At 48.2% G+C, this 14,218-nt stretch overlaps 1 protein-coding gene across 12 annotated transcripts in view; it reads right to left on the bottom strand.

The window, feature by feature from the left end:
• Positions 1-14,218, bottom strand: part of PECAM1 (platelet and endothelial cell adhesion molecule 1) — a 70,378-nt gene that overhangs the window by 29,382 nt on the left and 26,778 nt on the right. For all 12 annotated transcript variants that reach the window (XM_079131589.1, XM_079131581.1, XM_079131579.1 and 9 more), the window contains 3 exons: positions 5,640-5,933; positions 3,819-4,124; positions 1,767-2,042 (listed from right to left, as the gene is read on the bottom strand). In XM_079131589.1, coding sequence (XP_078987715.1) covers positions 1,767-2,042; positions 3,819-4,124; positions 5,640-5,933 — 876 coding nt within the window. The remainder of the gene's footprint in view (positions 1-1,766; positions 2,043-3,818; positions 4,125-5,639; positions 5,934-14,218) is intronic.

Here is a 14,218-nt window from a genome sequence, read left to right as displayed (position 1 = left end):
GTCATGATTCATGCATTTCCCGTTATTTGTTTAGTCACGCATTTCATCCCACAAGTACTTATTGCAGGCTATCTCACTAGGTGCAGGGGAGACAGCGGCACACAAAGAGCAATTCTTGACTTGAAAGCATTTACATCTAGTGGGTGATTCCAACAAGGTGTCGGCAGCAGAGCCCATAGAAGGGACACCGAACTCCACCTTGGGAAATCAGGGAATGGTCTCTAGGAGGAAGTTATCCAGGGAAAGTGTCCTAGGCAGCGTGTGTTTGTCCATTAGGACTGTAACAAACTGCCACAGACTGGTCTGCCTGGGTCTGGGTCGTCTTCAAAGGCAAAACCAGGACTCAGGCAGCTTCTATTCTCAACAATGCCCAGCATACAGAAGGAGTTCCATATATGTTGACTCAATACTTTTCTCTAAGGAGATAATATAAATCTCATCAGTGAAAAATGTCAGGAGCCATCAAAGAAGTATTTGTCATTCTCAATAGTTCACTAAATTTCTAGCACACACTGGAGGTCAGGAGGTCAGGCTGCTGGTGTAACATATATGCCAATCACCCAGATGGGTGACTGGTGGCCTCTGACCTAGGACACCGGGGACTGTGGCTGTGCCGGGGCACGCAGCGCTTGCACATGGTGGGGCAGAAGGGCTTAGTGAAAGAGCGAAGGATCGAACACGAGCAAGCACGAATAGACACTTTCATGGAGGGACCAAGAAGAGCTGATCCTCTCTGTCTCTGTCAAGCAGTAATGTAATGAATTCCTACTACAGCCAGGTGTTGTTCCAGGTGTTAAGGAGACAGCACTGGCTAGGGATGTAGCTCAGTGGTAGCGTGCTTGCCTAGTGTGCATCAGGCCCTGGATTCAATCCCTAGCACCACCAAAAAGAAAAAAAAAAAAAATTAAAGATAAAAGCACTGGTTAAAATGATTAACGGTCTGCTCTCAGCAGCTTACATTCTAATGGCTGAATACATCCCATAACAAGAGAAACAGAGTCGATACTTTTGGTAATAAGTTCTTCAGAGAAAAATGAAGCCAGGTAAGGAGGTAGGAATCAGAGGGAACTTTCAAGCACATGGGTTTGGAAATCAAACGGGCTGAGGGTGACCCTGGTTCTGCCACATGGTGACACTTCTAATCCTTAGGTGAGTCACTACTCTCCCAGTCTCAGTTTTCAAATCCATAAAATGGCTGTCACGATAACTACCTCCTAGAATAGTTATAGGCACTAAATAAAAATGGGTATAAACCTATCACAGTGCTCCACCATGGGAAACTGTTACTATTATTTTTCCTCACCTGTTGGAGGAACTACCTGGGATCTAGCACAGTGCTTGGCACAGAAGAAAGATAAATGCAGAATGACCATCGAAACATAGTATTCTATGAGGGCTTATTCTGAAGGAGGGATTGTGCAAACCCTTTGGAGCGTAGTTATTCAGTCATTTCAACAGTCCTGTAAGGTGAGTGCCATCATCTCCATCTCTCAGAGCTGAGGCAAGGTCAGTAACTCACCCAAGGTCACAGAAGTAGTGAGTGGCAGGGTTGGGTTTGGCACGAGAGCCTGAAGACTCAACCGAGGAGGCAGACTGCATGCCGTCTGTGCATGGCTTTTCCCCACGAGCACCGAAGCCCGGCCTGAGCACGTGCATTCAGACAAGGAGGGGCAGAAAACGTCTGGGCTCTCATTGGCCATCCTGGATGGCAGCACACTTGCTTCGGGGGCCCGCCATCTGCAAACTCCCTCCTGCGGCAGCCCTACCTGTTATGTTGACCACGATGCTGCTGACCTTGGATATGCGGCTGGACTCCACCTTGCAGGTGTAGTTGCCGTTGTGCTCCACCATGGCCATTACCGAGTACATAGCCTCGGAGCCGCGTCTGCTGGTGGCCACGATTGCCTTGTCCTTCTGGATTATGATTTCTGGAATTTCGTGGGCCAAGTGTGTCACCTGAATGGTGCACTTGATGTGGAGCTGTTCTCCTTCTGTGATCACTCCAGAGGGGCTGACGTGGAACTTGGGCATGGAGAAGGACTCTACGAGAAAAGTGGACCAGCCAGTCAGACTCAGGTTCAACCCAGGCACTTCCCACCCTTCTGCTTTTTGCTGCTCCCCATGTTTTCCCACTTGTTTCTCCAAACTGATTTTAAAAACTCAACCTTTCCTCTCAGTTCCTCCGCCTGGGCTGCAGAAGCTCCTTTCTATCTCACTTGCATGCATCCTCAGCTGCGATGCTCTCTCTGACTTTCTAGAGTTTCCCAAAGGCCAAAGGCCTTCTCTAGGTCTTGTCTACAGACCTCAGAAATAACTGCAGCAGGTGAACGGGACCGTGCTCCCCACCCACCAAGGATTTTCAAGACTATTCTCATACCATTTCAGGAACCTTGGCATCTCATCATGAATATGCTGCAGGTTCAAAAGTGGCAGCTATGCAGACTCTGCTGCCCCATAGAAATACATTATTTGAATAACCACAGGCCCCCACAGTGACTTCTCCACTAATCTATTTAATTTTTTGAAACACTGGCTACGGCTTACCGAATTGATTTTATGACTCACACGGTTTGAAAAACACTGTGTTAATAAAATCTCAGATACCAGGATGTGGTATCTTCAAGGACGTAGGGCTGTCCTCAGCTCTGGTTCCCAGACACACACAAGAACCAAACTCACAGGGCTGGGGTTGTGGCTCAGTGGTGGAGTACTTGCCAGGCACTGGGTTTGGTCCTCAGTACCACATAAAAATAAATAAAATAAAGGTATAAAAATATTTAAAAAAATAAACCCATGGCATGTACTACATTATACACACAGATCTCAACTATGTAAAATAAAATGCAAAAATTGAATTTAGAGTCATATAACACTCATCGGGAACTTTTTTTTTTACTATAGTTGTTAAAATTCATAATAAAACTAAGATTAAAAAATAACCTCCTTTTCCAAGCAAAAATTTATACAGGGTAGGCATCTTTTAGAACATTCAACTTTTTGGTTCTCTGGGGGAGATATTTGCAGAGTACCTCTGACAAACAACTAATTTCTTTCATTTATTATGTATTTATTTTCTGGTACTGGGGATTGAGCTATATCCCCAGTCCTTTTTGGTTTTTGTTTAGACACACAGTCTCACTCAGTTGCCCACGCCGGCCTTGAGCTTGTGATCCTCCTGCCTCAGTCTCCCAAGGTGCTGGGATTACAGGTGTGCACCACCTCACCTGGCTTAATTCCTTTAATTTATAAAGAACTCAAATAAATGAATAAGAAACAATAAAATGGACGACATATATAGATAAGCAGTTGATGGGGAAAATATAATAGGCTTACAAGCATAAAGAACGTACTCTCAACCTCACAGAAAACTAAAAAAATACAAATTGGCACATGTGTCTATCGTGCACAAGGCGCCCACTACATCCCAATGTCCTCCAGACCCCACCGATGTCTGACCCACAAGGGCTTAACACAGTGGCTTCCAAACTGCAGGTCACACACTGAATCAGTGTAGTGAGTCACAGCCAGTATTTAAAAAAACTGAAATAGAATAGAAAACATCAAAGTTCATCATGTATCTTAAAGATAAATATCGTCTATGAAACTTTTGTTTAGGAAATGCTCTCATATAATTAAATAAATATTATATGAACTGTGTCCCAGTCAAAAAGTTTGAAAAACACTAACACGTTGATCAGGATCAGGTCTTCAGTCCTGAGAACGCAGCCCAGACAGAAGGGACAGCCCCTTCCCAGTTCTGGGTTCCCTCTCTACACCCAACCACAAACCACAAAGAACAAGGAGAGCAGGACTCTGACCCCTCACGGTGACCAGTTCGCTCCGGGTGGACTCTGAGATCTCTATGTGGATCCCAGAAATGATCCTGGCTTGACAGCGGAATACTAAAACATGGTCCTGCTCCTCAATTGGGAATTCCAACGTCACAAAATTCTGGTCCCGAGAAGTCTTCTCCCTTTTTTGCTTGACAATTTTTGTATGTAGTTCTAGTTTTTCAATTGTGAAATGTATTGGGGCCTTTTCCTCTAGGACAGAACAAGTGACTGTCACAAGCCCGCCTTCGATGGCCTCCTTCTTATCCAGTGTCACTTTGGGACTGGGAACTCCTTTGGAGAATGAGAAAGTTCAGTTAGCTCCAGTTTAACCTAGTAGCATAAGCCTCCCTCAGCTGTCATTATGGCCAGCCCATCTGAGATTTCTCCCCGACTCCCAGACACCCATGCTAATTTCCTGGGAGGCTTCCCAGGTATGTGTCTAGCAGGTATGAGTCTGGCACTGTGCCAGGTACTTTGAAAAATACAAAATATGCAGCCCTGGGTGTGTTGGTGTTTTCAATGGCTTACAATCCCTTTGAGAAGGTGGTACAATCAGATTCCCAACTGATACAGCTTAAAGAGGAGAAAAAAAAAAAAAAAAAACCCCAGCCAGTGTATATTAATATTACTGTGGTGGTGGTTGTAATTTATTGAATACCAACCACAGGTGAGGGTTGATTTGAATTTAGCCCATAAATATTTATCGAGTACGTACTACGAGCCAGATTCTTTGGGATCTAAAAACTGGTCAAACATTATCTCTGTTCTCACAATTTCAGAACAGAAAAGTCAAGAGATGTTTGAGAAAGTCACGTGTCGCTCGGCCCAGGGGCATATTCTGATAAATGCGCTGTTGAGTGATTTTGTCACACAAATGCAGAGTGATTTATCCAAAGTAAGATGGCTGTGGCAAGGCAAGGTGGCATCATCGAGGGGACCACCATGACCTATGCAGTCCATCCTTGACCGAAATGTTTATGCAGTGCCTGATGGTAGACGCAATGGAACCTGAGCTGGAAATTATGCTCAGCACTCTACCTACATCAAACTTTTTTTTTTTTTCACAGTACCAGGAATGGAACCCAGGGTCTTGCCCATGTAAAGCAAGCACTGTGCTCCTGAGCGACATCCCCAGGCCTTATTATTTTATTTTGAGTCAGGGTCTTGCTTAATAGCCCAGTCTGGCCTTCACTTGTGATCCTCCTGCCTCAGCCTTCCAAGGACCTAGGATCGCAAGTGTGCACCCAGGTACACGATACCTTTCAACCCTCTTAGTAACTCTGTGAGCTGGGAATCATTGCTATCTTCATTTTACCAATGAGGACTTTGACCTTTAGAATGGATTTGCCCAGATGGGACCCCAAACAGAAAGACGATAGAATTCAGCATCTTAACACAAACCTGTGGCCTTTCTATCAACAATCCCATTGACAGTGGAGAGAACATAAGAGATATAAGGACTGGGCCTCTGGGGGTGGCGGGGTCAGTTTTGTATGGGAAAGTGTCAAAGAAGAAATCCCTGAGTTGATCCTGGAGGAAAAGCATGGTTTTTGAGATGAGATGAAGAAAGGAATTCTTGGGAGAGGGATTCTCAAAATAATAATAATAAAAAAGGAACGGTTGGTAGAATGCTTGCAAAAAAAAAGAAAATAAAAGAAAGAAAGAATAGCCTGACCTAATGCCTACATTTTCAGGTTAAGGGTGACAGATGGGCAGTTAAGTGGTCCTATTCATTCACAATTGCTCTTCAGGTCACTGTGTGTGTGATGCTTCATCTGCTGCCCACGTTGAAATTCCAGGACTCACCTTTCACGGAGACCTTATACTCCTGAGTGGTTTTCTCTTTGTTGTTCAGAACCACCATGCATTTGTATGTCCCTGAGTCATACACCCGGGCTTCGGGAATAAAAAAGCTCTCCACATTCTCCATGGAGGAGACGTTATAAAGCAGCGTGTCATCCTTGTAGAACAGCATCAGGTGCTGAGGCTTGACCTGCAAGGTGGTGCTGATGTCCACGACGCACTTCAGGGTCAGGTTCTGCCCGTTTTGCACCGTCCAGTCTGGCAGGCTCTCCATCTGGATGGTGTTGATGGTGAAAGCTAAATGCAAATTCAGGGAGGGCAGACAGGCCTGTTAGCTCGGAAACCACACTGTCCTGGCGGCCTTTGCCATCAGGAATCACCAGATGAGGTACCATCACAGTATCACCATATCCCATGTAGTACAGTGTCCCAGGACCCACAAGGATCAAGTGGATAATGCCTTTGGGTAGTGGGTCAAATAAGAGGCCATTGATACTAAGTTGCTCCTATTCATACCAAGATAAGGTGGCAGAGTAGACAGAGGGCACAGCTTGCCAACTGCCACACTGTGGCCCCTGGAGGAAGCACAGATGTCCAAGTCCTGGTTTGAATTCACTGTGTGACCTTAGGCAGCTACACTCTCTGAGCTCAGTTCCTTATCTCTAAAATAATAATAGCCCATGAGGGTTGTTAGAGCAGATTTACAAGAGAGCAGCCGGAAAGCACCCAGCTCAGAGCCTGGCACATAAATGTGTTTAATAAATGGCAGCTACCTCTATTCTGAAGCTAGACAGTCACGCTCAGGAATGCTCCTTCCCCACCCTGGCCTAATCTAATAAATGCAGTCCCAGCTGTCATTTTCTTAATTATTTGTCTGTTTTGTGGTGCTGGGGATTGAACCTAAGAGCACTTTACCAGCGAACTACATCCCTAGTCATATTTATTTTTTTTTTATCTTGAGAGAGGGTCTCGTTAAATTATCCAGGCTGGCCTTGACTTGGTGATCCTTCTGCTTCAGTCTCCTGAGTTCCCTGGATGACAGAGATGTACCACCATGCCTGGCCATTTTCTTTCTTTCTAAAACATTTTTTAAATTTAAGATCTTTATGAACAGGGACCTCACAATTTGTTGACTCTTGAAAGAGTCGAGTGGTGAACTTTTATTACGAATTGAAAACAAAGTTCTGAACAATTTAGAAGCCTTTAAAGATGTCTCTAGATAAAAGTAGTAAGACCCCCATGCTTCAGCCAGCTGGTGTTTTCTGTATAATGGCTCCGAGGTGTCACCAGATCTTGAAGATCAAAAACCACTTCTGAGGCAGCCACTTACATACCCCCACCCGGGGCCATGCCGTCAGCCTCTCAGAAGCAAAGAGCACACGTTAGGCACCCGAAGCACAGGCTGCACTCAACCACCAACCACTGTTCACAGAAACCAGGCTCTGCAGATTGACTTGCCAAATGCGCCATTTCCGGCCCATGCACTCCAGTGCTGAATTGACTTATATCCAGCCACCATAGGCTATCAATAGAATTCAGTTAACTAGAGGTCACGTCAGGAGACTGATTTACAGTGGTGGGCTGATGGGAAGATGGATTGTTCAAAACTGCATACTCTCTGGCTATTTTAATAAATATTTTTTGTCAGATGGTTCGTAATGAGCCTCTGCTCTGAAAATTTTCCAGGCTAGAAGGTTCCAGTCTGTGCTCATCAGTCAGGACTTTTGTCTATGCTTCTGAGCAGAGTAGGGCAAGTCTGTTTTTTGAGGATCCTCTTGGTCCTTCTGCAGCCCATCTGGGATTCTGGATAGATCCCTCGTTCTATCTCAAAGAACCTCACACAGCTGTACCTTCCCTGTGGTTTTCTTTTCTAAAACCATGGATTTGGGGTTAATGAGGACTGTAAAAATATTAACTCTTCAAATTCACATGTTGATCCCAGTGGCTCAGGAGGCTGAGGCAGGAGGATCGTGAGTTCAAAGTCAGCCTCAGCAAAAGCGAGGCGCAAAGCAATTCAGTGAGACCCTGTCTCTAAGTAAAATACAAAATAGGGCTAGGGATGTGGCTCAGTGGTCAAGTGACCCTGAGTTCAATCCCTGGTAGCCCCCCCGTTCCCCAAAAATTCACATGTTGAAGCCCTAACTCCCATTATGTGACTGTAATTGGAGACCAGATCAGACCCAAAAAGAAAAGATTATATTAACATGAGGCTGTTGGGGTGGGCCCTAATGCAATCAAATTTATATCTGTAGGAGGAAATTTGAACACAGATTTGAGGGATGGACATGCATGCACACACATGTACACACACACACACACACACACACACACACACACACACACACAAAGACCATGTGAGGACAGAGGGAGAAGGTGGCCATCTCCAGGTGGAGGAGAGGCCTCAGAAGACCAAACCTGTCCATAAGTTGATCTTGGACTTCTAGCTTCCAGAACTGAGAAAATAAATTTCTGTTGTTTAAGCCACCTAGCCTTCGATTTATTTAAAAAAATTTTTTTTTGTCTTGTTTTGTTCTTTAGATAGACTCTTGCTGTTTGCCTAAGCTGCTCTCAGACTCCTGGGCTCAAGTGAGTCTCCCATGCTAACCTCCCAAGTAGCGGGTACTACAGGTGCACACCACCTCGCCCGACTGTCTGTGATGCTTTTTATGGCAGCTTGAGCAGACTAGTACAGATGCTGTCAAGAAACTGCCTTAGGGAGTGGGGTGCAGTGGCACACGCCTATAGTTCCAGCGACTTGGGAGACTGAGGCAGGAGGATGGCTGAAGCCAGCCTCAGCAATTTAGCAAGGCCCTCAGCAACTTAGTGAGACCCTATCTGGACATAAAAAATAAAAAGGGCTGGGATGTAGTTCAGTGGCAAAGCACCCCTGGGTTTGATGATCCCCAGTACCAAAAAAGAAGCAAAAAGAAATAGTTTTATGGAGGGACTGGGGGCATGGCTCAGTGGTGGAGCACTTGCCTAGCACATTCCTGGCTCTGGGTTCAATTCCCAGCACCACACACACACAAAAGTTTTCTGGAACCTGAGAGTCTGGAATGACGTTGGGATGCTGTTCTGCCGGCTCCAGGCACAGCTGTGTTGGTGCGGAGCAAGGGTTCCTTTCCATCTTGTGGATCCTGAGAATTTCCTAGGGGATCATGTTCTCCTTTTTGCTTTGGCTGCTAAAAGGTACAAAGGTAAATTCTACTCAGCTTCCAGCAGTCTTTGTGACACATTTTGGTGTGCTAAAGAGGCCACAGCTGCATTTGCCGACCTATACTTTCCTCTCATTCTGATTTCCCCCTTAAGCACAGCTTATTAAACATAATTTACATAAATGGTCCCAAATCGCTTTTGGCTTACTGGCCAGAATACCACCAAACCCATCTATCCCTCTTTAAACAAAGTTAAGTCTTCTTTGAGTCATTGGAAACTTACTTTGTCTATAACACGTCTCAGATTTTTCAATGAGTACGAAAGTCTATATCAAACCCTTTCTTCTGAGAATAGATTTAACAACAACAACAACAAAAATGACATTTAAGTGGTCCATGAGATGAAACGAGGTGGTTATTTAAATTTGACTCATTTCCTACAGCAAATCTTCAGAATTCCCTTTTCTCTACAACTTCTTTGCTGGGCGAGCTCTCAACGCTGAAGTTTTCTTTGTACCCTATTTAGTTCCCCCCAACTAATACAGTCCCAACCCAAGCAGATCTCCTTCCTACCTCTCAGTGCCTCCTCCTTCATTTAAGCCAGGTTGTTTAGTTTAGTGGTTTTCCCAGGAGAAAATAAAGAGTAGAAGTCAAGTGCATCAAGCCAGACTACCTGGACCAAATCCCATCTTTGCTATTAACAAGTTGTGTGACCTTTGGCTAGTTACTAAACTTCTCTGAGCCTCAGTATGCTTATCCATACAATGGGCAAAATAAGTGTAAATAAGAATATGAGTTTAAGTACTAGAAGCACATTTCCCAGCACCTGTGAAGTGTTTTAGAAATGTTAGCTGGATCCTACCAATCACAGAAATAAAAAATGCCATGCGCGGTGGTACACGCCTGTAAACCCAGAGACTTGGGAGGCTGAGGCAGGAGGAGTGCAAGTTCAAAGTCAGCCTCAACAACTTATGCAACTTAGCAGGACCCTGTTTCAAAATAAAAAAATAAAAGGACTGGGGATGTGGCTCAGTGGTTAAGCACCCCTGGGTTCAATCTCTGGTACAAAAAAAAAAAAAAAAACCACCTTGGAGCTTTACACCTGTCACTCCTGTCCATGTTTCTAGAGAATTGTTCCAAATAAAAACCACTTTTAAGTTTTTATTTTTCATTTTCAGGTTGATTGACAGTGACTCTCCATACTCCCAGCTTTGCTGGGCCCACTGTGGGACAATCCACCTGGATCACGGCCACTTCACTCTTCCACCCTGAATGAGCTGCCCACAGTGGCCCCACGGTCAGGCCCCAGGCCAGGGTACAGCACTGGTATGAAAGAGGGGAGCATGCCTGAGTTCAGGCCCTGAGCCCACAGTCCTTTGCTGTGTGGTCTTTGAGTTACATACCCTCTCTGGGCCACTGCTTGTCCTGCAAAAACAAGACTGCCAGTCCCTGCCTTCCCTGCTGTTTCCCCTCACCTCTCTCTCTACAGTGCTGGGGAGGGAACCCAGGGCCTCACCTATGCTGGACAAGCAGTTGGCCAGGAGCTGCACCCTGGCCCCTGGCATTTTTCATCCTGACCCTCCTGACCAAGATGGCTGAGGGCATTGAAGGAGCTGCGCTTTCAGTTCCTGGCCCTGGGTGACCTTCCCTTCCTTCCTCCTGAGCACCGGAGCACAAGAGGCTCCTCTGTGTCAGCACTGTCCCTACCAGGCTGTTGCACAGAGGAGAGCAAGCCGGGCCGCGGCTGCCACGGGGACTCAGGCAGTGTTCGCGGCTCCTCCTGCCCTGGACCTTCCAGTCTCAGCACCCCCCACCCCCCCCCCCCCCCCCCCCCCCCCCCCCCCCCCCCCCCCCCCCCCCCCCCCCCCCCCCGCTTCCTACTGGCTAGGCCTCATTTACCTCCTCTGTACACAAACCCTACCACTTCTTAGCGAGTTTAAAGCACAGGGCAGCAGCTTAGTGGGGATGGTCTCCACGAGCTCGGGACACTCCGCCAGCTTGCTTTTCTAAATACTCTAACGCTCTCTGCTTAAAGAAATGGACTCCAGGGATTCCCTGGTGGAAGAGCAAAAGGCTGTGGCCAGGGACAGACAAGGGGGAAAGGAAGGCCACTTGGACAAAGGAAAAGCTTTCTTTCTTTCTTTTCTGTTGGTACCAGGGATTGAACCCAGGGGTGCTTAACCACTGAGCCACATCCCAGCCCTTTTTTATATTTTATTTAGAGACAGGGTCTCGCTGAGTTGCTTGGGGCCTCACTAAGTTGCTGAGGCTGGTTTTGAACCACAATCCTCCTGCCTCAGCCTCCCACGCTGCTGGGATTACAGGCCTGGGCCACCACATCTGGCAGGAAAAGTGTTTCTAAAAATTCATTAAAATGAGTCCCAGTTTCACCAGGGAGGCTGAGACAGGAGGATTGTAAGCTGGTGGCCAGTCTGTGCAAATTACTGAGATCCTGTCTCCAAATAAAAAATAAAAAGAGCTGGAGATATAGCTCAGTGGTAGAGCTACATGGGTTCAATCCCCAGTGCTGCAAAAAAATTAAAAACTTAAAAATTAAAAAATTAAAGTTAAAAAAAAAGTTGGCGCTCTCCATCCTAATACACAACAGCATTTGCTGATGACCCCTTACCCTGCTAGTAGCCCTGTGGTGGTCACTAGGACTGGTCTTTGTGACCAGCATAATGCTCCAGATGTGCTGGGATGGGGTCACCGAGCAGCCTAAGGAGGTCAGATCGTTTCAACCAGGAGAGAGGGAGGTTGATGGACAGGGATCCAAGCTTACAGAGTCACCACAGCACAGATAAGGCACCCAGGAACCACCAAGCCAAATCCCCAAATACCCAAACGATGGGCCTACTCCCCTTGATCCCGAGGTCACCAGTCAGCGGATGCTGATGCTCTCTGGAAAGATAAAGTGGCATGACTCAGCTGGCCACCTGGCCCTCAACCTGGAAATGACTCAGAAAGAAGGGGGACTGGAGAAGGAGGGGTCACCCGCTGTGGTCAGGAAAATTACCGAGCGCCCCTGAGCCTGAGCCTGGCATCCCGATGAACTTCTGTGCTCAGCAGAGAACAAGCCAACCCGTCTTCCCACCTGAATCTTAAGCACGTCCAAGTTCAATTCAAGTTCCCACCCACGAGAACAGATGGAACGCTTACAATCCAGGGTGAATAAGAGTCATTCTGCCGCCCAGGGCCGTGTTGACTGTGGAGACCCCGCTCGCTGCAGCTCAGTGCTGCCCGGGACTCTGAGAGGAAGGGTGGCCCAGGAGAGTCCAAGGACAGTCTGAAGAAGTGCCCCCTGGACTGGGCCTGGCAGGCCGCGGGCAGGCGATGGGTGCTGCAGGAGGACAGCGTGCAGGAGGGCACCTGGGTGTGAGAAATCGCTGCACGTAGACCCTGCAGTTACAGGAAGCCGGGTGTGGGGCTGGAGGGCCGGGTCAGCAGGGCCAGAATGAAATGCCTACTCGGCCATGTGCACAGGCTGGGCTCTGACCTGAGGGTCTTCAGCAGGGGCGTGCCAGCTGAGACGAGCACTTCAGAAAGGTCATTGACCCAAGACCGGAGGCTGGCTCGCAGCCTGATGGTTCAGGGGACAGCTTCTGAGGCCTGAGCGGGGGCAGATGTGGGACTCGCAAGGCGACTCAAAAGGATTTGTTCTGTGGACCAATGACCGTGCTCTAGAATGAAATGATGCTGATGGTTGCCAACACCGTGAGTGTCCTAAATGTCACCCATAATACATTTTATAGTATTTTTATTTTACCACGATTTCAGAAAGATTTGATTGGATATGGAAGTTGAAAAAGTAGAAGATAAAATTCCCAGATCATGAGGTTCCCAGGAGGATATGGGTGGCATCAATTAAAATAGAGAGCATCAGAAAACAATAAGGAAGGAAGACAAAGTCCCCTGGTACAGCTGGGTCTGAGGAGAAGAAGGCAACAGTTGTTGGTCCCAGGTTAAGTCTGACGCTCAGGGAACAGGCCAGGGCTAGAAGAAGATCAGAGGGGCTTGTGGAGGAAGGAAGGACTGAGTTCCCCAAAGAACAAGACCTGGAACCTGCAGAGACCAGGGGGTGGGGTACAGACTCAGGGAAAAATCAAATTCTCCCCTGGGGAGAAGGAGGGTGGCTTGTTAAGAGGGAGGAGAAAAACCAGGAAAGAGGATCTAGAAGGTCAGAGAAGGAGGCTTCAGGGCATGATCAACCTGCAAGGCAGCAGAGTATTCCAGTCCTGGAAGGGCCGGAAGTGTCCGCTGCATTTGGCATGGGGTGGTTTTTGGAGACCCTTAGGGAAGGGATTCCGGGTAGGGAGGAGTGGGGCCCAAGCCACACGGCTGTCTGTGTGGAGGGGCTGGGAGGCCTGGAGGCAGAGGCAGCGCTTCTAGACTAGCCTCACAGTGCCCCTAAGAAAGGAAGAGGGACCCAAAGTGAATGGAGGGGGACAGTTGTTTGTGTTTGATTTTTCTTTTTCCTAAAAACAAGACAAGACAAAGCAAGAGTTCCCAATTGGGTTTGTAGACTGAGAAGAGCAGAGGCAAGGAGGAGACTCTCCAAGTAGGGATGGGGAGGAGGCCAGGAATTCATGTGTAAGTGAGGTCCTGGAGCGAGGGAGGGAAGAGCTCCGGCCCAGGTGAAGGCCGGCTCTGACGACCAGGGGGCGGATGTGTCCCCTGAAGCCAGGAGGGAAGCGGAGGATGGGTGGGGAGGCAGATAAGCCTGCAGCCAGGGCCGGGAGGGAAGTCCAGGGAGTTCCCTCCAGATGACTGTGTGCTAGGTGAAGATGGAGCGAGGTCATCTCCTGAGGCAAGGGAGGCGGCTGAGGTTGGGTGGGGGTTGGAGGGGCACAGAAGCCCTGAGATAAGAGGAGGGCAAGGGCCAGGGGTGCAGAGTGGGACCCACGAGCAAGCTGGGCATCCTGTGGGTCTTGGGGACTCAAGAAGTAGAGGCCGGTCACAGCCCCCAAGCTCTAACCCCCATGTGGACCCGCCAGTGCCCTGTGGCCACCGAGTCTCTTCCCTCTAGTGTAGGACAAAGCAGGAGGAAGCCTGGGAGAGCCGCCGGCTCCAGCTCCAGAGTCTACCCGGAAGGCACAAAGGGCGTTCCCGAGGACCCCAGGGAAGGGGGTGGCTGACCTCCGCCTAAGGTGGGGAAAGGGACCTGAGGGTGGCCGAGCTGGGAAACAGGATGTGTGGATGGAGAGAAGCAGGAGCCCAGGCCCCGGCGTGTGCAGGGCAGGGTCTGGACAGAGCAGGCGAGTGTGGCTGGAGTGGACAGAGGTGAGCGGGTGCCACAGGAGGCGGGCTGGCGCCTCTCCTTCAACATCACGGAGTATCCGTCGCTGCACTACGTGCGGATGGATGCAGCCCAACCTCACGTGGCTGCATGCCACAGGCTGTGGCCATCACCAGTTCACAGACTGGGGG

This window comes from Sciurus vulgaris (genome assembly GCF_902686455.1).
Source record: "Sciurus vulgaris genome assembly, chromosome: 3".
In the NCBI taxonomy this organism is placed as follows: domain Eukaryota; kingdom Metazoa; phylum Chordata; class Mammalia; order Rodentia; family Sciuridae; genus Sciurus; species Sciurus vulgaris.
Note: the sequence above shows the minus strand (reverse complement) of the source record. Positions and strands in the feature narration are given on the sequence as shown.